At 46.1% G+C, this 24,170-nt stretch overlaps 1 protein-coding gene across 1 annotated transcript in view; it reads right to left on the reverse strand.

Annotated features, from left to right (window-relative positions):
- Nucleotides 1-24,170, reverse strand: part of MYO16 (myosin XVI) — a 441,248-nt gene that overhangs the window by 96,585 nt on the left and 320,493 nt on the right. Inside the window, exon 27 of the mRNA XM_044913335.1 lies at nt 9,520-9,622. Coding sequence (XP_044769270.1) covers nt 9,520-9,622 — 103 coding nt within the window. The remainder of the gene's footprint in view (nt 1-9,519; nt 9,623-24,170) is intronic.

The raw sequence follows: 24,170 nt of genomic DNA on the forward strand, positions 1-24,170 counted from the left end.
ACCCATCCATCCATCCATCCATCCACCCATCCATCCATCCATCCATCCATCCATCCATCCATCCATCCATCCCAACATTTGCCAGCGGCTGATACCAGGCACCTTGCCAGGCTCTAGGACCCCAAGGATGAATAGAATATGGCCTATCCTTTCAAGAAACTCAGTAAAACAACCTTTTAAGTAAAATTCATCTTCTTCAGGCTGAATTAACATATTTCCCCTATTTGCTTTTTGATTCATTCAATTTCTAAGGATGGGCATTATTTTATGTGTGTACATTTTATTATTAATATTTCAATACTTTACATTTTCATGGTAGCTTTGAAAAACTACCAAATGGAAATATTCTAATGTTCAGCCTGGCTCTAAATGTATTTTTAAACATCCTCAGAGGATACATTTATACTAAAATACAAGTTCTCTTTGTTATAAATAGACTATTCTTGAAGTTTAACTTCAACACAGAGAAGATAATTACAGCCACACACATTGAACAGAGTACCACATCTTCCGGTATTTGAGGAAGGTGGTTCGGCTCGAATTACATATAATTACAGGTTAAGAAAATTAGTTACTCTCACCTAGAACAGTATGACCTGTACAACAAGCAGAGATGAGCAAAAACTCCTATTCTGAGCTGACTGGTGAATAACTCACTATGTGATCCTACACATTGCTTCATTCCAGAAATCATATCAATGTGGTCAAGAGCACTGACGAAAGTCAACCTCTTCAGCTCAAAGTCACACATCAGGAAAAGCAAACCAAAGCCAAAGCCACACAAAGCTCATCAGCTTCAGAATCAGAAAGGAGAGTGCATGGAGAAGTGGATGCATTCATCGAAGGAGCACCATCAGTCTTTGTTTTTAACAAAATGGCCTCGATACTATGAATAAGAATTACCTGCCTCATGGTATGTGTATGCTATAAATGATTAACGACAGCAAACACACGATCACAGCCTGCTGTCCTGCCTGAGGCATGCACACACACACATACGCATGCAGGGGCCCTCCCCAACCAGTGTCCCCCAAGTCACTGCCACGTGTGTCTTCTGAGGTTTGCTTTACTTTTAAAACTAGGAATCCTCATGGTGCTTCATCCTGGGCACAGGCTCTTATACCGTTCCTCCTGAAGAGCATTTTTAGATATTAAAAAAAGATACCTACATCGCTTTCCTAATTCTCCAAATAAATACCTGTTGCATGGGGTGTTCCCGTTTTCTGAGATTCATCTACATTTATTTTTTTTGTGAACCGTCTTCTGCTTTCAACTCCTAGAGGGCCAGGGGTTTGCATCGTCTCGAGATCCGCCCATATTTTGTGCGGCACATTCGCACTTGTTAATAATGTCAGTTTTCAAAGAGATTTCACTCTTCAAGTGATTTAATAGGCCCATCTATTGAAGGCCACTGTGAGTCGTCTCCTGCCCCTTCCCTGCCCCTGCTGTCCTTGTCCCGCCTATCACTGTTGCTGCACCCCCCTGTTCACTGGCTTCCCGGCTCTGTTCTTAATGTCCGGCAACACATCTGTTCATGTTTAAAGCATAAATTAGGTCATGTCACCACCCTCTTTGAAGCTTATCGATGGCTTCACAGTGAACTTAAAACAGAACGTGGTGTTTTGATGCAACCAAGGTCCCACGGGCTTGGCCCCTGCTTCCCACTAAGCCCCATTCTCAAGGTGGTGAGTCAGTGTCCCCAGACGGTGAACCTGGTTCCTGATCTGCGAAAAAACCCTTTGCTAGGGGCACCTGGGTGGCTCAGTCGTTAAGCGTCTGCCTTCGGCTCAGGTCATGGTCCCAGGGTCTTGGGATCGAGCCACGCATCGGGCTCCCTGTTCCGCAGGAAGCCTGCTTCTCCCTCTCCCACTCCCCCTGCTTGTGTTCCCTCTCTCTCTGTGTCTCTCTCTGTCAAATAAATAAATAAAATCTTAAAAAAAAAAAAAAAAAACCCTTTGCTATTACAAGGTTTGCGGCATATAATAGGTACTTACTAAAGGCCTGCTGCAGGACTAAATAATCCTGGAACTGGGGACAAACAGATCAATACACACAGGATGGAACACTGGATGAGGCACAGACAGAACCACCACTTTTTAGTAGCTGTCAAGCAATTGTTAATTGCTGTCCAGGAGGGCTGAGCTTTGGAGCATCACAAGCCACTATTGTTCTTCATGACACATGCCTACCTAAACTAGGGTCCTTGTGGGTTCCTTCCCAGTGCGGGTCCCAACCTGTCCTCCTAATTAGTTTACTGTGGTTCCCCCTTTCCCTCTCGACCCTGCTAGCCTGCAAACCTGCGGAAGACAGCCATGACACTTTGCCTTCACACTGCACCATATCGCCTTGTGTGGACATAGATGGTGCTCAATAAATGCTTGTTGATTCAATGAACCAGTATGCCCGGAGCTAGAGGAAATGAACTAGACTTCTAAGAGATGAGAGCTGGATTAGGAATAGGCACAGCTACTTTTCCCTTAGCAATTATTAAGCCAGATATTATACTAAGCCTTTGTGCAAGAAAGCTGAGAGGAATGATATGAAGAAGCCATCATACGTGTCAGGAAGGCTTGGTGGTGGCTACCTTCATTTCCAAAGAGAAAACGTGATAATAAGTAGGTTTGTTCATTCATTCAACAAATACCTGTTCAGTGTCTATCATGTGCCAGACCCTGTAGGGAATGTAATAGTGAAACACACACACACACACACACACAAGAATATATATATGTAAAAAGAAGACATAATATTTTTCCTTAATAGAATTCAGAGTGAAAGAGGAGAGAGATACATTGACCAGGAATCAGACTTTGTAATATTATTTTTAAAAGCTGAGTCACTGAATACACCCACAAACTTTGGAGTATTTATCTCTGGGTAGTTCAATGATGGGTGATCTGTATTTTCTTCTTTAAATTTCACTATTTTTCAAATTTCTTAACAAGAATAAATACTACTTTCATAACAAAAATGTGTTCATATATATGTGTGTGTGTGTGTCTAGTAAAAGAGAAAAAAGGAAATCAATATATATGCACGGATATAGTAATTCTCAGTTTCTAATGCACATAGTACCAAGAGATACACTAAGATCCCTAACATTTATTATTTTCAACATTAGTAATTCTAGAGAAAGGGAAGGGATGTGAGAGAAAGAATAATTTTATAGGCTATTTTCTAGCCTGTACTTACAGCTGATTTATGAAGTGCTCCTTGAGTAATAAAACAAAGGTTATAAACCATTAATTTATTGTGCTAATAAGAGCCAAGGGCTCTAATACCATTGTCTTGTCTTAGAAGATGTAAAAAAAGTGGAAGGTGCTTAAAACTTTAACAGTTTCTTGCTCTTACTTTTATTATCTTTTCTCTACTGTACTATTTTAGATTAATGAAATAATAAATCCTTTGTCCAACTGATTTTATTTAATGTTATGGTAAAATGTTAATCTTGCGATTCTCAGCACTGTAAGAGGGGCTCCTGCAAAGATCATATATTTTACGGAGACACGCCATGAAATCTAGACCATCCCGTGAAAATCACACTAGAAAATGATGGTAAAGAAAGTAATTCTTGTAATTTTTTTGTTGGTGAACAAACACAAATAGGAAAAGTGTATTTCATTAGGATCTGGGGTTTGTCTTTTGTGAGAGCCCCTTGTTATTTCTTTCAGGATCTCCGTCCCTCTCTCCCTCACTGTCTCTCTCTCACACACACACACACACACACACACGCATGCTCACACGCTTGCACACACTCGCCCACACGCGGGCACGCACGGGAGAGAGTAACTATCACATAGAGTGACTAGTTGGGAGAAGCTGAAATTTCGGTTCTGTTTCTCACTTCCTGTCTCTCTAAACTTGAGGAAGTCACCGTAAGTCTCCCTGGGTCTGCCTTCTCATCCTGACGCCATGTCAAATTCTCTCAACTTCTTCCACAGTTTCCAGCAACAGTTATCGTGAGCCCCTGCTTCAAGGGAGCCTCACCTCACAGGACTCTCTTCTTCTCTACCTTTCCACAGAACTTTCTAAAGTCCTCAGAATCTGTTTGAAAGGACAGTGAAACTTCACTGTGGAAGCTTTCCCAAAGGGGGGCCAGCCATTCCCCATCGCTGACTTTCCCTGCGCTCCGAGTGTCTGTGTTGGGAAACGGCGCCCCTGGCAGCGCCCGGACTGACTCTGACAGATTTGTTTCTCCCTTCGTCATCCCACCAGATGGCTCTAAAATGAATATAGCATTCAAATAACTACACAGAAAAAAATCATCCTATAACCAGTTGATTCATATAAAATGTGTGAAAATCAGATTATACCATTTATTTTTCCACTTAGAATTAGTAGTTTCAAAAGTTTTCACTTTACATAAATGACATAACATAGAAAAACAAGCATGTTCCACATGGGCCTAAGTGCCTGCCAGTCACTTTTCTGTGGCGTGGGGAAATCAGGGCAGAAAGTGGTTGATTAAATGTGCAGAGTTTTGGAGGGATTGTTTTCAAAGGTGCCTGAAAGTAGGACTGAAATAAAAATGTACATATTTAGGTAGAGCAGATATCTGAATAATTGTTAAAAACAAACAACAGAAGGTTAATAACTCGCGGCTCCACGCAACTTGTTTGCAAACTATGACTTAATTCAAACTCTTTGCATTTTTTCCACAAATGAAGTAATCTGAAGACTCTGTATCAATAAGAAAACTGTATCTGGTGAGACACAGAAAACGGAGATCCTGGAAGACATAACAAGGGGCTCCCACAAAGTACTGGAAGTCAGTCATACTGAATCTATGCAGATTACCTCCAGAACCTTCCATTCCTCCTTGAACAACTGGCGTAAATCTGCCATGAAATAAGGACGAGGCTCTGACTAGGCCGCCATATTTTTTAAAACATATCATTTCATTGTAAACATGGACAAGAAACCACCAGTAAGAAAGACTTGTTATTTGAAGGAGAAAATGCTTTAGAGCAAAACAGAGTCAGTGCGCTTAACAGGTCTTTTTCATAAATGCTTAAAATAATTAATTTGACCCTATACAATATTCTATTTAAATTATACTTATGGGGCAGTAACAAATTTTAAAAATAATTCTCAATTACAGAAGTATATTATGAACACATTGATCTTCTAATCATGGAGACAGGCTACACTTCTATTTTGACTATCATCTCAAAACAATGCCCTAGATATTACCACTCTCAGGTTTTTGTGGTGAATTATTCCAAGATCGTAAGCATTCTTAAACATCCGTGTATCTGTATAAAATATATGGTTTGGCAGCTTCTTAGGGACCAAGACTTATCTGCTACTGTCTACTGGGCCTCCTCCTCTGCCCCCTGTCCTGGGGACGTGGGGAAAAAGTGGGCGCACACAAATCCCCAGTGATGGGGAGACCATCAGCAGCCTTATAGAAGATGTGCGACCTGAGGGAAGAGAATGGAGCAGAAAGGAGGGAGCAAGTGTTCTGGAGATGTGGGGAACGCTGGAAAGTCAGAATATGGCATGGAGCAAAGCCTGGCATCCTGCAGACCGGGGATTTACCAAAATGGCTTACTATGACTATTCTCAGCCCGCCTTCGCTCAAGCCGTGAGCTGGAAGCCAGTGTTACCTTGACTCCATCTCCAGGAACGTCACCCCGAATTGTCTCCCACCCCTGGGGCTGCCTGGGGATGGCCGGAGCAGCAGCTCCATCTACGACTGATTATAGAGTCCCTTCCTGAGAATCCTCACTTGATTCCAGATCCTCCTCTCCATCTTCTCTTTCTTTTCTTGCTCTCCTGTTTCTCCTTCTCCTCCTTTTCTTCCCAAGATGCAGTTAGGAGGGGGAGTCCAAAAGAGCTGTGCTACTTAAGGGTCACTGGCGGACGGTTTGGGTAAGCAAGCCTGGGATCAGAACCCGGCTGCAATGGGATGTAGTCAGCGGGACTCTCCTTCCTCCACCAGGTGAATTATCAACGTAAGAAGACACCCACTCCAAGAAGCAATCTGCTCAGACTAATAAAAGAAGCTATAAGTGCCTTTGATCAAAGCTCACACTATGATGCAGAATCTATGCCTTTCAAGTTCTGCAATCCGAATAAAAGGGCTTCAGATGGTTACATTACAAGATATAGATCGAGTTAAATGCAGTGGAAAGAACACAGCATAGCAAGACGTAGATGCCGGTATCAGCAAAGCGGCCTTTCCACGGAAACTAAACATTAACCGCACCTAATACCTTGATCAGTATGCCGATCTGCAAGACTCCATTTCCTCATATCTCAAATGAGGTCATTACCGTTCACCCTGCCGACTTTCCTTTTTCCGTGTATAGTTGTTATTAGGTTGATATCAAATAAAGCCAAAGCTCTGAATAGTAACACATTCTGTAGATGAGAGGAATCATCATGTATAAAATATTAAAATTTCCAGTGCCTCACACACTGACTCCAGACCCAAACTACAGGGAGAAAAAAATAGCACCGGTGGATCCCGAAACAAACCCAACAGCAGGGAAGGGAAGATGTCTCTCCTGGCATCTGAAATAGAAGGAGAGGCCATGGAGTGGCTACAATGTACAAAAGTGGGAGAATGTGGGGCTAGGACCCCCTGCTGATGCCTCAGAGGCTTCCCTGCACAGAGTCTGACTTACGTAAAGGAGCGGGAAGCTCACACTATGAACACCTCCAGGACCCATCAGAGAGACAGTAAGAGGATCATCGTATTTTTAGGTAAGATCATTGAATTTCTAGCTAACACTCCACGCAGTTTCACACAGCAAAAGATGGCCCCAATCCCTGCCGTCTCCTAGCACTGCTCTTAAAAAAATGGAAAAGAATGACTATTAATTTCGGCTAACCATTCAGAGCCAAAGGATGAACACTGACTGCTTTATAGAAACATACATTGTGACTCTCAGCACTTTGGGAATCATGCTACAAAAACAAGAGCCATCCATTAGGACCTTACTGTTGCTTCAACAGCTTCGCGTTCGATTTGTCCTGATTAACCAGCCAGAGGAGAATCATAGCAACTCTTCCTGCAACTACCAACACATTTCAAATAAACGCTTCGCTGTTGAAATGGACGAGTCTGACTTTCCAGGTCAGGAATAAATGATGTTTAAAAAGTCTTTTGCTGCGTCGCCTGGGTGGCTCAGTGGGTCAAACCCATGGCTCATGAGATCAAGCCCAGCATGGGGCTCTGCCCTGGGCATGGAGTCTGCTTAAGGTTCTCTCTCCCTCTTCTCTGCCCTTCTCTCTTTCTCTCTCTAAATTAATTAATTAATTAAAAATTCTTTTGCTCTCTTGTCTAGCAAAAAAGTGTAATATGAATAGGCTTTATTTCTATGAAGTCAATGATTTGTCTTACAGTATAAAGTATACAAAAAGTTACATTTGGAGAAGCTGAAGAAAGCAGTCTTTCCGAACGATTCACTATGGAACACACAAGCAAACATGCAGCGAATAAAGGGATTTATTTATTTCTTCTGTCCCCTATTTTTAGTCTCCTTTGGGGAGTGAAGGAGTAAGGAAAATACACCAGGGCAATGAAATGGGAACCTGTTCCCATTTTTTATTTTGATGCACCTCTTCAAAGTTCCAGTGCGTGTTCCAACGTCATCCCATCCCTAGCTGCGATTTCGAGTATCCCAGCACACGCAGAAGTACAGAAAGAATGGTGGCTGCCCGGGGCCATGAAATGCCTCCCTGGTGCCCCCGTGCGGAACCCCGTGCTCTGTGCACAGTCATCGGGGGACTGATGCACGTCACACACTGTGCTTCCTACCTGCTGGGGGAAGAATGTTCCAGATGCCCTTACCTTTTCTCTACAACTCAAGCCTCCTTTCAGCACTAATAAAGCATATTATCCTTATCTGTGAATATCCTTTTTTTTTTTTTTTTTTGAGAGAGAGAGCAAGAGCATGAGCGGGAGGGGCAGAGAGAGAGAGAGAACCTCAAGCAGACTCTGCGCAGAGTGGAGAAGGATGCGGTGCTCGATCTCATGACCCTGAGAGCACGATCTGAAACGAAACCAAGAGTCGGACGCTTAACCGACTGAGCAGCCCAAGGGCCCCTCTGTGAGTATTCTTTAAAGGGAAAAAAATACAACAAGAAAATCTCAGAGTTCTGTATTCAGGAACAACTATTACCAAAAGACTTAAAAATTCTGGCAATGATTGAGTCGAGATGACTTCAGCTTCCTGCGAGTCTGTTTAACCGTTCTGCATGTGACCCCACCCCTCCTGCCCCCGGCTCCAGAGTGCTGAGCGGACACCGTCCCATGTTAGTGACACCCCCTCGTTCCCTCTCCATTCTAGCCCCCGGGCACGGATGTGCACCCACGAGTCCTACAGCTGCGTGCGCCTCCCCCTTCAGACTATTTAAAGCTCATCCCATTATTAGCTGAAAACAAAGGAAAGGTAAAGAAGATAATAAAGAGAGAGATCGGGTGGTACAGACAACGAAGCCATCAGTCATCGGTCTGACGTTCCAGATTCCACGTCCTTCGCAGCAGGTGCACAAGGTGCCAACATCAGCCCTGTAGTCCCCGCCTGTGTCTCCTGTGGTGGGCACCACCACACACATCCAGCAATTCTGAACCATCGGAAGGGAAGCCCTCGTCTTTGGCCTCATCCATTCTCTTACATCGTCTCTTGGAGACGCCCCACCGCTTTTCAACCTGACATTTCTGGCGGCTTTTTGGTGATTGGTAGGTTTTACCAAAGCGATTAGCCGCCATGCTCTGTTCTGTTGCTTAATGGCCAGAAACGTCCGGGGACTCCTGGTGTCTGGGGCTTTATTCTGTCTCCCATTCCCGTGTCACTGTGAACTTCTCAAATGCTTCCAAAAGCTTCAAACCTCCTATTCCCCACAGTAGTCATGGATGGCATTCTGATGTTGTTCCAGGTGCTGAACAAAATCAGAACTGTACCCCACTGTTTCTGGGGAGCCCCCCAGGCTATTCTGTCTCACGTTAGTTCTTCCTTCTGGAGGAGAGGTCTCTCTCCCGTGGGCCCCTGGACTCTGCCAACCAGGGGGCCACAGGAAAGAATGAACGTTTCCAGTGGTGAAGCTTTTGCCATGGAGTGAGGTGGGAGGGACAGTGACCTTTTCCTTGTGTGGCAGCTGAGAAGCAGCAAATGGTTACACAGCCCCAGACGAGCCAGGAAGTGGGTCTGAAGAACACAGACCACCTCCCAGCGAGGGGCCAAGAAACCAACACCCTCATCTGCTCTCCTTAGCCCCCTCAGAAAACCTGAGTGACAAGGGTGACGGACACAGAGGCCAACAATGCGGCTTCATGAGCTCCTGGTCCGCGCCATTCAAGGAGCCCCTTGGCCCCCCCTCACGGGTCTGCCACCAAGCCCCGACAAGGGGAACGTCAGAAAGACTGATGTGTTTCCAGGGACTACGCTTAGTGTCTCGTCTTACCAAACACATTGACATTTTTGCCAGGGAGGCTGCTAGCACCCACCGTGACTCAGCTCGCTTGTTTAACTCCCGAGCCTGTGTGTTCATCGCTTGTTGGTCACTCACCTGCCAGCCTTGCAGTTTGCACCGCTGGAGAACAAGGCGACATTTCTCCCCCGCAGACAGCGGCTGCTTCTCACCCGGGAGCATATGGGCCAATGGCTTGTACCTGGGAAAAGCAGCAGGAACACGAAAGCCATGACTGCGTTTGTCAAGCAAATGCTTTTGTTCGACAGGGTCGTCTCTGTCACCCTGTTTCTTTAATCTTCCCCAATCCCTACTTGAGCCTCCAAGCCCCCAAATCGCCATCTGCTGTGCACTTAACATTGTCCAACCATGAGGTAACCCTCTTCTGTGATGTGGAGAATGATTTCTAAAATAAGCCAAATAGGTATTTCAATCCTTTAATGTATGTTTAATGCTATTATCACCGATTGATGGAAACCATTTAACAAAAGAAAACTGAAGAGAAGGAAAACTCATGGTTTTCATGTAAATGTTTAGAATGCTCTTAAAAATATACCTTTTAAGGAATCTTAGAATTCCTTATGACCATTTGAAAGTGAAAGTGAAAGTTACAACCTATAATAAATGAGTATCGAAACATCCAGAATTTTTAAGTGAGAAGTAGAGTAGCTTCTTCCCATTATGTTACATATTGAGAATTTTAAATCTTCTAGAAGGACATTTATTTATTTATTTTTTTGACAGTTCCTCTGAATAATTGACTGTCATTCCCTAGCTGAAATCCATGGCAATATAATGGTTTTCTATGGATTTTTTTTTAATGCCCTTCAAAATTCTATCAGCCACTTAAAAAAATCTATAAAATTTCCCTTGCATGCAGGGTATTTAGCCTGACATAGAGGTAAAACTGCATTAGAAGAAGGAGGAAGAGAAGGAGGAGGAGGAGGAAGAGGGACAGAGAAGAAATAGGCAAAGATTAGTGCAATTGCATTTAGTTGCACTGTGTTTATGATTCCCACGTTGAGCTGCTCTGGGAATTTAATGCCCAAAGGTAAATCACTTAAGTTCTCTGTGACTTTCTGTAAAATATCTTAGCTTTCCATCTAAAGTTTGTTGCAGCAAATCTGGCAACTTCTAGGATGAGTTCTTTGCTTCCCTAGAGCAAGGAAGGAAGCTCATTGCCTCCACGTGTTTATCGGCCAGGCTCCCCGAGCAGCTGGGAGAGGACTGGGCATGAGTCCCCCTGACCGCCACACCAGAGCGGGGCACCCCGCGGGGAGGGGCCCAGAACCGTGGGCAAGGCGCAGAATGCACACTGAGAAAAGACACCTATTTTGAATTTTTCAATAGCAGACATTTATTTCCTTTTTTGCATCCTTAGCATTATCACTGAGCACTCGGTCTGTTGGTTGTCCTGGGCTGAGAATGATCCTCATCTTGGTGGCCACACGTCAGACAAATGACATACATCAACATCAGCCACAAGCCTTCCTTCTCATACACAGATTTTTTGCTCAAGAATCAAACTCAGGGTACAGGAGGGTGTAAAAATAGCAGGTAGCCGAGCCTGAACATGAAAATTATAGTGTCAGAGGCAAGGATATGAAAAATCTTGCTCATCATTTTGATCACACCAAATGGACTGAAATGATCTGTGGAATACGGAAGTATTTAGTGATTTTTTTTTTTTTTTACAAGAGGCAAGAATGTGATTTCCTACCCAGTAAGCACTGGAGTTGGTATCTATATTTTCTACTGGTCTTAGTGTGTGGTTGCTGCAGAAGAGACAAGGGTGTCTTCAGGGTAGAAGGGAACAGAGAGAATGGGTAGAATGGTGTGTGTGTGTGTGTGTGTGTGTGTGTGTGTGTGTGTGTGTGTGAAGGGGGCCGGGACCAGGAGTATCATGTGCAGAGGCCAGTGGGGTGGACCCTCCAGAAATGTGGGTGTATGACACGCACACATCAGTGAGCAGACCAGATTATGGTTTATAAAATGTCTCAGTGGTTCAAAGGCGACAGGTGATGGACTTGCACAGTGGGTCTGAACACGGAAGAAACCGGATGGGGGACCTAAACACAGCCTCGGGGTCTAACTTTGCAGAGAATTGCTTCGAGACCCTTGGCCAGCCACTTCACAAGGAATACCCCCTCTCGGTTCTGTCTGCATGCGTTTTCAAGATGTGACACGAATTCTGTATTGTATTAAAAGCACGAGTCTAATTCCTGTGATTCCTCAAAGTGGGTGAGCTTCCCCAGGGGATGGACCATCTCTGTGCATTCCACAGTCTGCTGGATTGCCTTTGCATGCAGCAAGTACTAATAAGTGATGGGAGACCAGTAAACTGGGCTGGGGGAATGGGGGGGTGGAGCGGGATGTGGAAAGTGACATTTGTCAGGCACTGAACAGGAGTATGGGCTTTTCATACTCCCCCAGATGCAGGAGGCCTGCATGGTAATCTTTCAACAGTGAGAAAGCTGACGGTCACAGAAATCAAGGCACTTGCCCAAGTTCACACAGATGATTTTATGGGTTGAACTGCGTTCCCCCCCACCAACAAAAGATAAGTGGACGTGACTTTCTTTGAAAGTAGTCTTTGCAGATATCAAGCAGTTAAGATGAGCTCATTAAGGTGGGCCCTGGTCCAATATGGTTGGTGTCCGTCTAGGAAGAGGAGAATGCCACATACAGACAGGGACACACAAGGAGAACATCGCATGACGAGGGAGACAGAGGTTGCAGGGAGTGGGCTTCAAGCCAAGGAGCACCAAGGGTGACCGACCACACCGGAAGCTGGACAGAGGCCGCAAAGGATTCCACGCAGAGTCTCAGAGGGACAGAGCCCTGCTGACCCCTTCATTTGGGATTCCCAGGCTGAAGAACTATGAGAGAGTGCATTTCTGTTGTTGAAGTTCCCCGGTTTGTGGTGCTTTGTTAGGACAGCCCCGGGACACCGAGAGAGATGGTAACAGTGGCTGAGCAGGGATTTGAACCCAGGACCAGGTGACCCCAGAGACAGTCTCTCGGCCAGCACTGATACGGTTTAGGCAAGAACCAACAAGCCCCCAGCCCCAGATGGCTCTAGAGCGGAAAAGGGCTGGAGCGTGAGAGACAGGAAAGGTTAACACTCAACATCATCAGCAGCACGCTGGACATGCAGAGATAAGAATTCTAGGTTCTCTGACCTTTGGGTGACAGGGCCTCTGATGGTAACCTCAAGCTCAGAATGAAATACAGACTCATTCAAGTGCTCAGGGAAGCCAGCATGTTCCTACCATTTAGTCAGAGTTACACAATGAAATGAAATCACTCAAATTATCTTTTTATTCTCTTACAATTGTCTCATTCTGGAGCTCTGCTAATTATCACTGAGAACTGAATTGACATAATTCAAGTATCTGAATACAGTATTAACAAGTCAGAACAAAGATCTTACACTGGGTGCTTTTTTCCCCTCATTTTGTATTGTTCTTGTGACACCTAAAATGGTCTAATTCTGACATTTCAACTGAAAAGACAAACACATCATCTCAGACAGAGTGAGGTACTCTATTTTAGTGTAATTAAAAACATCTTGTTATTTGGAATGTGAGTGTCATCTATAGGTGGTGTCACAGGTCGATCACTGAGCTTAACACAGGCTCTCACAGAAACTCCAGCCCGAGACCGAGGGGTAAGAATGAGCCTGGGGCCGTGCACGTGTGCTGAGCATGGGTGTGACTGGACACGGGACTTCGAAGCTTCCATTCCCTACACCCTCTCAGCCTCTGTCGTCCAAGACCAGGTCACCTCGACCCACTGAAGGTCTCTGTATTCAGGCTGGCACCTGCCTGTGTCTGAGACAGATCAACTGACTCTAAGATGTCAAGTCTGCTGAACAGCTAGCTCACTGTTGCCTCGTCCTGGTTTGGGTTGCAGGGAATAACTGGGATCTAATTCCATGTCCAGAATCCAGGTCCCGGGGCTCATTCATTTGGGCTCATTCAATCGATCAACCAATACGAACGGCAATATTGACTGAGCACAAAATACGCACATGGAATGCAGCAAGGGACAAATCAGATAAAAATCCTCACATCCTATGATAGAGACAGAAAGAATAGAAACATAAATGAGGAAGGATGTTGGATACAACGAGAGAGATGGAGAAAAACGGGGCAGGAAAGGTTTCCCTGAGAGCATGTATCTGACGGCAGGGAAGGAAGCTGCGGAGCCCTCCAGGGATCGGGAATCCCAGCTGAGGGAACGCAAACCCACAAGCCCTGAGTGGGGTCGTGCACAGCTGTGTGAGTCACACCAGGGCAGCCAATGTGGCTGGAGCCGAGCAGGCAGAGGGAAGGTGCTGGGGACAGAGTCACAGGTAAGGGTGTGACCTCACATGTGACTCTAAGCACTCGGGCTTTGACTCTGCGAGCCCCGGGGAGCAGTGGTTTGAGCAGACGGGTCCTACCATTTGACTCCAGAAGAGTCAGGGAAGCTGCCGGCCCGGGTGTGGGCATGTGAACTGGACAGCCCGGGAGACTCTCCGGAGGAGCCGGGGGCCTCGGGTCCATGGGCAGCCGCCAACACAGCAGGGTTTCCTGATGGCTGGACGTGGATGCAGGAGGGAGGGGAGTGGCACCTGCAAAGCTGGAGGACAGAAGCGACATCTGCGGAGACGGAGCACCCCGGGGAGAGTAGCTGCTCAAACCCAAGGGCGGTGGTCCTCGCCATGGAGGGGGACCGCAGGGAGATTCTGCTGGAGCTCCCAGAGGACGCGCGACATCAGCCAGCACCCCGAAACAGAGTCACCACCTGCCGGCTGCCAGTCGCTCCGCTGGGGTCCCTTTCGCCTGTCACGAGCCGCTGCCTCCTGGCCAGGACTGCATGGACCGTCTGGGAGATGTCCTTGTGCTGGGTCCTCATGTGTCCCCGAGGCCGAAACCGAACGCTGTGTCTCGCTTCCCTCGTGAACGCGTCTGCCGACTTTCAACTTCCCTTCCTCCAGCCCGCCCACAGCCCAGATGGCCAATACTTGATGAAGCCTGGGGTTTCATGGCGACTTCCAGCACAGTTACTGAAAAATTCTCCAACCTGCACGCTAGTCATTAAGTACTCTCTCGACAGCAAGGATTTAAGTACAAGAACTCTCCTCAACACACACACCACCGGGCATAGGATGCTTCTGAAATCCTAACAGGCATCACAGGCCCAGCAAAATCATCAGTAGAAGGACCACATTGTCCGTTGTGTTCATTCGGGGGTCTCTATAGTCTAAGAGGGACAGGCTGAAGTGGAAGAGAGTGAGAAGAGCAAATGACTGAGATGTGTACCAGAGAACCTAAGGAGTGTGATGAGAGAAATATTTGTCTTTTCCAAAGTGATCATTCCTTCTAGCGTTAAGGAGAATGTTGATGTCCTATTTCTTGCTAACCTAGAGATAAAATAAGCTTATGGAGTGACCAAAGAGGCAGGTTAAACAAAGTAGTGACTCTGAATTCACTCCTGTAAGAAGCCTACCATGAAACAGTAGAATCACTTCCTTAGAAAAAATAAAAAGTATATGTATCAAGCTAATGCTTACAAAAAAGAAAACAAAACAAAAAACCCAACAACCTCAGATGCAATTTCTCTGAAATGGTTTGTTTGCTGAATATTGACTTCATCTCTTCATGCTCAAGCACAATTCTGTTGTGAAAGCTTTGGTCCCCAAACCCCTTAAAATTTAATTCTCTTCAGCAAATATTTATTGAGCACCTCTTACAAGCAAGGTTACCAAGACGGGCAAAGCAACACTCTCATTTGACTGCATATGCTCAGGTATGACGTTTTGGGCCAAAATTATATCTCAGAAAAGATGTGGTTTTCTTATTTCAAGACCTCATGAAATTTTCTTATAATGGACATATTTTACTTAAGGCAGGAACAACAAAATAAGGTTTGGGGAGCACCATTACCCTCATCCCTCTGGCACTGGACTGGATAATCCACAGAAAGACGGGATGTCCCTGGAGCTCTAGAGTGGAGGCTGGGAGGGCAGAGGAGGGAGGGGAGGGGCAGGCCTGCGGGGCTGGGGCTGAGCAACTGCAGAGTGGCCGAGGGTGGGGGGGCAGGTCTGAATGTGGTCAGAGTCTAAATGTGAAAGCATGTCCTGTTGGTGGGTGACCGGGGAATGAGGAGCCCTTCCAGGGACGCGGGAGGAGCGGGACGGGGATGGCACCAAGACCTCAGCAGAGGGTGGGGGAGCACAAGCTCTGGGGTCTGGTGGCTCGCAGCATAAATGAAGGAAAAGGTCAAAAGCTCGAGGGGGAAAGAACCGAGCAAAGTGTTTCGGGCGTTTTGTTTTTCAGGGTTGGGGAAGAACCACAGAGCTTGTAGGCAACATTTACAGAAACAGACAAAGCCTACATTCTATTCATGCTTACTCTGGGGTACTGCTGTTTTTCTCCAGATTATTTTGTTCGTTCATGTTTAGCTCTGAAAGGACAAGGATGGGGTTTCTTCTAGCACCGTTTCCTTGAGACTTCACCACAGGGCACCGCGGGGCTTCTCCACCTAGCATCCTTGCCAGAAATGTAGCTCTCTGTCTACAGTTAAATAGGGATGCATTTCACTTGTTCTGCGAACTTGCCGGGACTGCTCATTTTGCTCCTCATATGCCTGCTCTCACAGCAAACACAGTGCAGGTGCGGAGGGGTGATTTTCTAGCTATTTGGGGCTAATTTCCAGCATTCAGAATGCTGAGTGGTGGGTTGAGTGTAACAGCTGCCTAGCAACGGGACTGACATACATCATGAAAATAGTGAGAAGTAGGAAGAAAAAGGAGCACAGAGGGCTTGGGGGAGAAATAAAATCTATTTCAACGTGGTGGGGGGGAGCGGAGAAGAAAGAGAAATGAGGCAGAGAGAGACAGGATTTGCAGAAGTGCTTTTCAACTAAAGAGGAGCACTTCTTTTTTTCTTTTAAAGAAAAAGACGTGAAAGCACAGAGAGAAAGTTGTTAAAAATCATCATTCACACAAAAACGCACTGTGTTCCCTAAGTATGCACATTCTTTCTCTTCTTCCCATGACTTACGGTCTAAAGACCCCATCTCCCATGGCAGGCTTGTCCAGCGTTTGCCCCCTGAACTCTCCGTCCTGTAGAGGGCCGGCCCTGCTCCCCCCCAACTGCCCGGCAAGTACACCGCTCAGCCTCCCATACGGAGCCTTTATCATGTGCACCTGCCCATCACTCTGCCTGGTCTTCTCCCAGCTTTCCACGGCTCCACTTGCAGCCTTCCCACACTTCTTTGCACCTGCTGTGCCCTCTGCCTGGAGCTTGTCAGCCTGACCCACGTCCCAGTGCATCACGGCTGTCTGCATACCCACGACTCCTCCTGTTTGTTCACTGGAAGGACAGGAAGGGGATGTGAGCTGTTTGCTGCAACAGCTTTGGGGCCTCCTGGACTGCGCAGGCCTGGAATCTGGACGTGAGTTTATTTTCACATCTAGTGGGATCAACATTAAGCTTATCAGTGCTCATCAGGAACTGCGTATGACTCGATTAAGTGGAAAAGGCACTATGACAGTGCCAGGCCTGCTGCTCATGCCACTGGTCAAGACTGACTTCCCTGCTCTCTCCCAATTACGGCAAATAGGCGGCCGTCATCTTTAGAAACATGGATGCACCATTCAAAGACATGCTAGCATTTCACATTTCCATGTGCCTCCTGGTTCAAGAGCCCCAAGGAGGACAGTCCTTGGGAAGAGCGGGAAGGTGCTGGGAGGGGCTGCCCGCCCCCGGAACGATGTCACCCCACAGCCCACACTGTGCCATCTGTTGGCGGGTTAGGGGCCTCCCCCCTACTATGGGCGGGTCTCCAGGGTTGGAAATGGAGCAGGGGAGCGGGAGAGATGGAAGGAGGGAGGGAGATTAACAAAGTGCCTATAAATTCCAGGTGTGATGACAGGTTATCGCACATCAACACGGAATTCTCACAACCCCAGGATGACATTTGCCAAACCTGTGTGACACCTTCAGTTAGTTTACAGCAGAGCTAGGGGCTAATCTGGCTTCTACTAAGTTATGTGGGAGATGAGATAAAACCAGACACTTGCCCCTTTTGTTTCTGGGCTTGAGAGGATAAAGGTGACCATCATGCAGAATAATATATAAATGAGGAATATTACTAAGACACAACATGGAAAAGCCAGACTCCATGGTTGTCCCTTACATTCCACATCTTCTGCATTAGGGTAATTCTTTTTCTCTCTCCCTTTTCCTCTCTTCTTCCCTCTTTTTCTCTTTCTCTCCCTTCTCTCTCTCTCTCCCTCTCTCTTCCTTTCTCCCCACCTTCCGTCCCTCCCTCCTACTCTCTCCCTCCCTCCATCTCTCCCTCTCTCTAACCCTCTCTCTCAATCTCATTGTGGTGGTGAGTATTGCTTCTGCTACTATTATTTGATCTTATTTTTTTATTTACTTATTTTTTTCTGCTACTATTATTTTAATAACATTATGGTATTACTTTAATGTCATCACAGCCAGCATTGTTAGGTGTTTGTCTGTCAAGACTCTAAAACACAGTGTCCAAAACTCACACTCAAAGCCTGGCTCACACACCATTGCTGAGAGAGACCCAGGAAGGGTGGGGAGAGGGAATCCTGGAGTTCCCGAGTGCTTACTGGACGGGCCGGGAGGCTCCGCAGAGCCCTTCGCAGTCACCGGGGAGTCCCCAGGCTCAGTGAAGCTGTCCCACTGTGAGCTCTAGGGAAGCTGCGGGGTTTGCTTCTGTTCCACCTGCTGTTCTGGCTAGGGGATGCATGGCTGGCCGGCGGGCGAGGGTGGTGGGTGTGAACGCGGCCGAGATTCGAGATTTGTCCATTTCCATGGTAGCCTCCTCCCGGGAAGCATCTGGAGCCCAAGCCCGTGGCAGGGCGGCCTCCCCCACCGGAGACGCGGCCTCATCCCATGGCACTCATTCATGCAGTCCGTGTCATCGAGCCAGGGGGTTCCCAGCCCAGACAAGGCGGGAGGTGAATAATGAAAAAAAGAATGTTAGACTAGACCTTGGCTCCTGGGATTAGCCAGTACCACTTTGCAGACAAAAAATGAACTCAGAACATCTGCTAAGAATTTACATGATAATGCTCTCAAGTTCTCTTACTTCACATCCCGGTCCCTCCATTTCATTTTAATTGCGCAACGTAACCGTGTCCTATGTATTCAATAGATGGATGAAAGGGAAACACTGAATGAGAAGTGTCCCAGTGCGAAATGTACAATGAGTTCCATTTCCTAAGCAGCCTGTGGTGCCCCACCATAGATCTCAGCCAGGTTTGGGTCGCTTCTGATACAGCCCTTGGCTATTCTCCTACACGGAGACCCCACCGGGGCATGACTGGCACTCCAGAGCCATCTACCATGGGGGGCGTTGAAGACCGTGCCCTTTGGAGGTATGGAAGTTGTAACAGGGCTAAAATAACGGTTGCAGGCAAAGTCCCCAGTGCTGCAGCTCCTGGCCTCGTGACACGCGCCTGGGAGGATGCTGAGCATGGTCCGTGCATGCGCTGAAACTGATGTGCTTGCGTCCTTCCTCCTCTGGGCTTTGCAGAATTTACTGGCTGAGCTAGAGCCCCTATCTATCAGGTACAAGAACAGCTTGTGGAGTTAAGCTGAAAAGAACAGATGTTCATTGGTTGTTGAAGCCTTTAAATAAGGGACCTCTCTAAGCTTTGCAATTGGGTAAAATTATCCCATTTCTAAAGCAATTTGCTCTTTAAGCAAAGACCCACCAGGGTCAGTGTGACCACCGATTCCTGGACAGGAAACCAAGGCAGGTCAATTTATTTGCTAGAAATATTTGTTATTCCATTGTCTTCTCTCTCTACCAAAGAGAGGGCAATTCTTTTCCTTGGACATGGCTAAAACATTTTATGGAGATTGGTAGCTGTAATTGTCATTATGACTGGTTAGCTGATCACAAAGAATGACTATGATCTTCCCAGGAACAGTCTGGCCCTGCACCTAGATCATACTATTTCAATAACAATGAAACTTTCTTTTGAACATCTACTTTGAAAGTGTGTGACAGGCTTGAACGATGACTTAGAGATCAGTGTCTGAACTTAATTATGTTTGTTAATTTCAGAAAGGATCACAGTGATCTCTGAACAACATGGGTTTGAACTGAGTGGGTCCATTTACATGCAGATTTCTTATAGCATGCCAATATAAATGTATTTTCTCTTCCTTCTGATTTTCTTAACAACATTTTCTTTTCTCCAGCTTGCTTCCTTCTAAGAATACGGTATATAATACATATACAAAATATGTGTTAATTGACTCTTCATGGTATTGGTAAGGCTTGCAGTCAACAGTAGGCTGTTAGTGGTTAAGTTTGGGGGAGTCGGAAGTTATAAGCAGATTTTCGACTGCATGGAGGTTCAGCACCCCTAACCCCCGCACTGAACATGTTCAAGGGTCAACCATAATGATATTTTTTAGAACCACTTTGCTGAGGCATGGTTGACAAAAAGCTGTACATTTTTACTGTATTTAACTGGATGAGTTTGGAACTAAGGATAAATCTGTGAACTCATCACCACAATCTATGCCATAAACATACCCATCCCCTATGAAAGTTCCTCCCACCCTCTTTAGTTTTATTTGTTTGCTTACTTGTTTGTGAATGGAATATGTAATATAAGATCTACCCTCTTAGAAAATTTGTTAGGTATACAATATTGTCAGCTGTAGGCACAGTGATGTACAGTAGATCTCTAGGACTTACTCATCTTGCAGAACTGAAACTTTGTGCCCTTTGATCTTTCCCTCCCCATTCCTCTTCCCCCAGCCCCCGGCAGCTACCAGTCCACTCTCTGCTTCTATGAGCTGGACTATTTTGGATTCCACATGTAAGTGAGCTCATACAGTATTTGTCTTTCTGCATTTGTCTTTTTGTGTTTCTGTGAACCTCCATGTTCATCCATGTTGTTACAAATGGCAGAATTTCCTTCACTTTTAAGGCTGAATAATATTCCATTGTATGTAAATACTGAACAGAAATTTTTTTTTAAAGATTTTATTTATTTATTTGAGAGAGAATGAGATAGCGAGAGAGCATGAGAGGGGGGAGGGTCAGAGGGAGAAGCAGACTCCCTGCCGAGCAGGGAGCCCGATGCAGGACTTGATCCTGGGACTCCAGGATCATGACCTGAGCCAAAGGCAGTCGCCCAACCAACTGAGCCACCCAGGTGCCCCCTGAACAGAAATTTTAATTTAATTTACCTATTACCGATAGGTACTAATATCTTTAATTGAAGTTTTAATTCGAAAAAAGACATCATAGGGGTGCCTGAGTGGCTCAGTCAGTTAAGTGTCCAACTCTTCATTTTGGCTTAGGTCATGATCTCAGAGTCATGAGATCCGTGAGATCGAGCCCCACATTGGTCTCCATGCTGGGTATGGAGCCTGCTTGGGGTTCTCCCTTTCCCTCCCCGCCCCCCCTACCCCCGCTTTTGTGTGCTCACATGTGCTCTCTCTCTCTCTCTCTCTCTCTGGGTATCCTCTGCATTGAATGCTGGACATTGTTGAGTGGATCTCTGGAAATTATTTAATTTTATAGAGGTGTGATAATTCACTGCTTTTGACTAAGCTATTTTACAGCTCTGCAGGACTAGAACATAAGCCATGGGAAACTGATAACAATGCAGATAATTCCTGTCCAAAGTGATGCAAATGATATTTGCCTTGGCAGTGCAAATAAATTTTGTCAGTAGAGAAGATAAATCTCTGTAAATCAGATTTTCATTTGAACTGGCTTTAACATCTTATTAGTTCCCTCTTTTCATAAGGAACTGAATAAAATCTTTGAGATGCTTTATCTTTGTACGAGAGTCACGGATTTTACCTTTTTGAAAAATGATACTTAAGCACAATCCGGTGTGGGGGTTGAGAATTTTGGCAGGGACGGGTTTGTGTTCCAGCAACAGTCAAACCCAATTCACTTCTCCAGCCCAGTATGGTCTCCAGCCTCGGCAATTCAGGCTCTGTTTCCAGATGCATCACTTTGTCGAGACATCATGTGTCAAGATAGCTACCATTTTATACGTCCAATCCAATAACTGTATTTCAGGACTTTTTCCTCCGGCTGCATTTTTCTGTTTTCATATAACCTGATCGCTCTGTAGCACCCGATACCACCGACTTCTCCCTCCTTGAAATGGCTTCCCCGAGAGCCCTGCCATCCCGAGGCTTCCTTCCCACGGTCCTGCACACCGCAGTCTCCCTTCCCAGCCAGCCCCTCCATCCTGCTACTGAATGTGTGTGCTTTTCTGCACTTGCTTCTGGCTCTCCTGGAACGTCTTCCCTGAGCGATCTCAGATGCACTCAAGGCGGCAACTAGCATTTATTAACTAATGATTGGAAATGCGTGTCAGCACCTTCCTGAACTGCACAGCAGTATGCTGAATGGCCTGCCAGACAGCACGGTGTGGGTCTCTCAAGCACACCGGAAGCCCAATGGGTTCCACGCCCTGCTCCTGCCACATACTCCCCGTTGATCCTGCTCCATGGGCTCCACCACAAGTCCGCCTCCCTGCGTGCAACCTGGAGTCCACCGAGACTCGTTCCTCAACGTCTGGCTCTGACGTGTATGACCTCTCCTTCATCTCACTTAAATTCTTGCCATCAAGCCTCACCTGCTTCTTTCTCAATGACTATAATCAACAGTGCCCTGCATACACCTGCCTTGCCCTGTCTGCTCAATTTTCATTCACATTGTTTTGCTCAACATCCTTTAGGGACCCCCCTGTTCTGCACACATGCTATGGGGTCCTTCATGATGCAGTCCTTACTTTGTCTTTTCCTGGTTAAACACCTCCCAGCCGTTAGGATCACGCGCTTCTGCCACACTAAAATGTACTAAACTTGTTATTCTTCCTCATTGTTGTGTTTTCCCACATGCTTGCACGGACAACTGCCCTTCGATTTTCTTCTGGTTAATTCTAAGTGGTCTCCAAACCTTAGTTCGATGTCAACTGCTCCAGGAAATCTTAGGAATCCCCTCCCTGGACACCTACACTGTCTGGTCTAGATGCTGTCTGCATCCCCTTCTAGCACATTGTTCCACATTGTCCTTATTTCCCTGCCTTCTGAGACAGAATATTCTATGTGTTCCATATTTTCAACCCTAAAGTACCCCGCAGTATCTGACATGTTGAAAACATCCAACAAACTATTGTTGAGTGAGCAGGCAAAGGAAGGTGAAGAAGAAGAGAGAAATGAGGAAGTGGGAGAAAATAAAATTTTAATGATTATTTAACTGTTATTTTATATATAAATATAATTAAATCTATAATATTCATGTATAAGTAAGTATATTTATTTATAAGGCAAATATAGTTGGATACTTTTAAAAATATTTAATATTATTTTAATAATAACTAAAGGACATCCTCCTTCTTTTTTTCTGGAGACCATCCCCTTATGCCGATGTATAAAAACCAGTGACTGTACTATCACATCGTGTATTTTTTTTTTAATTTTTTTTTTTTTAAGATTTTATTTATTTGCGAGAGAGAGAATGAGAGACAGAGAGCATGAGAGGGAGGAGGGTCAGAGGGAGAAGCAGACTCCCCGCCGAGCAGGGAGCCCGATGCGGGACTCGATCCCGGGACTCCAGGATCATGACCTGAGCCGAAGGCAGTCGCCCAACCAACTGAGCCACCCAGGCGCCCCACATCGTGTATTTTATTAGTTACCCAAGGTAAAGGGCACCATTCCAGAGCCAGTCATCTCCCTATTTATATTTCTTTTTTTTTTTTTTAAAGATTTTATTTATTTATTTGACAGAGACTAGCGAGAGAGGGAACACAAGCAGGGGGACTGGGGGAGGGAGAAGCAGGCTTCCCGTGGAGCAGGGAGCCCGATGTGGGGCTCCATCCCAGGACCCTGGGATCATGACCTGAGCCGAAGGCAGATGCTTAACAACTGAGCCCCCCAGGCGCCCCTCCCTATTTTTATTTCTGACATATTAAGGGGTTTGACTGTTTCTGTCTACCTGGTCACCCTCTCCAGCTGGGGGAGACCATGGGGTTCCTCGCTGACCCCCCAGAGGCACTGGGGAAGCAGGGCTGCATTGGTGGCGGCAGCACAAGAGAAGGAACAGGTGTGGTCACGGTGACGAGGAGGCGTCCGCTCTGCAGAGGGTCCTCCCCAGGCCGCTGTCCCTGCCGGCTCTACCCTCACAGTACTCTTCCTCTCCTTCACTGCCTAAAAGTCTTCCAAGTGCTCCCTTTTCCTCAGATGCTGCTGCCTCTACAGTCGTTCAGACTGAATGATATTAAAAGAAGTCTGCGGCCAATTTATTTAAAACCACTTTAAAGTGTCTAAAAACAGGACTGCTGAGTAGATGAACTTCAGCGAAAGTGACAGAACAGACCAAGTTGAAGCCTACGTTTCTATGTAATGCATAGTATGTGTGCTGCTCAGAACGGTCTATCCTGCGTGTGAGCACGCATCTCTATGAGGGAGGGAAACGACACAGCAGGCTACAGCTTCACGAATTCAATCCCAGACCCTCCACCTCTCCCACAGATTGATGCAAGTATTCGCTGCGATGCTGGGGGTCTTGGAAACCCTCTTCTGCTGCCATAATCACCACCTACCCAGTGCGACGTCCATAGTGCAAGGTTTAGAAGAAACCCGCCCTCGCGAAACACTTGAGCTAAGTGTTTTGCTCACCTACACTGTTCTTGGACGTGGCTGTGGTCAGCATTAAGTGGTAACTCCCCT

This window comes from Neomonachus schauinslandi, chromosome 3 (genome assembly GCF_002201575.2).
Source record: "Neomonachus schauinslandi chromosome 3, ASM220157v2, whole genome shotgun sequence".
NCBI classification, from domain to species: domain Eukaryota; kingdom Metazoa; phylum Chordata; class Mammalia; order Carnivora; family Phocidae; genus Neomonachus; species Neomonachus schauinslandi.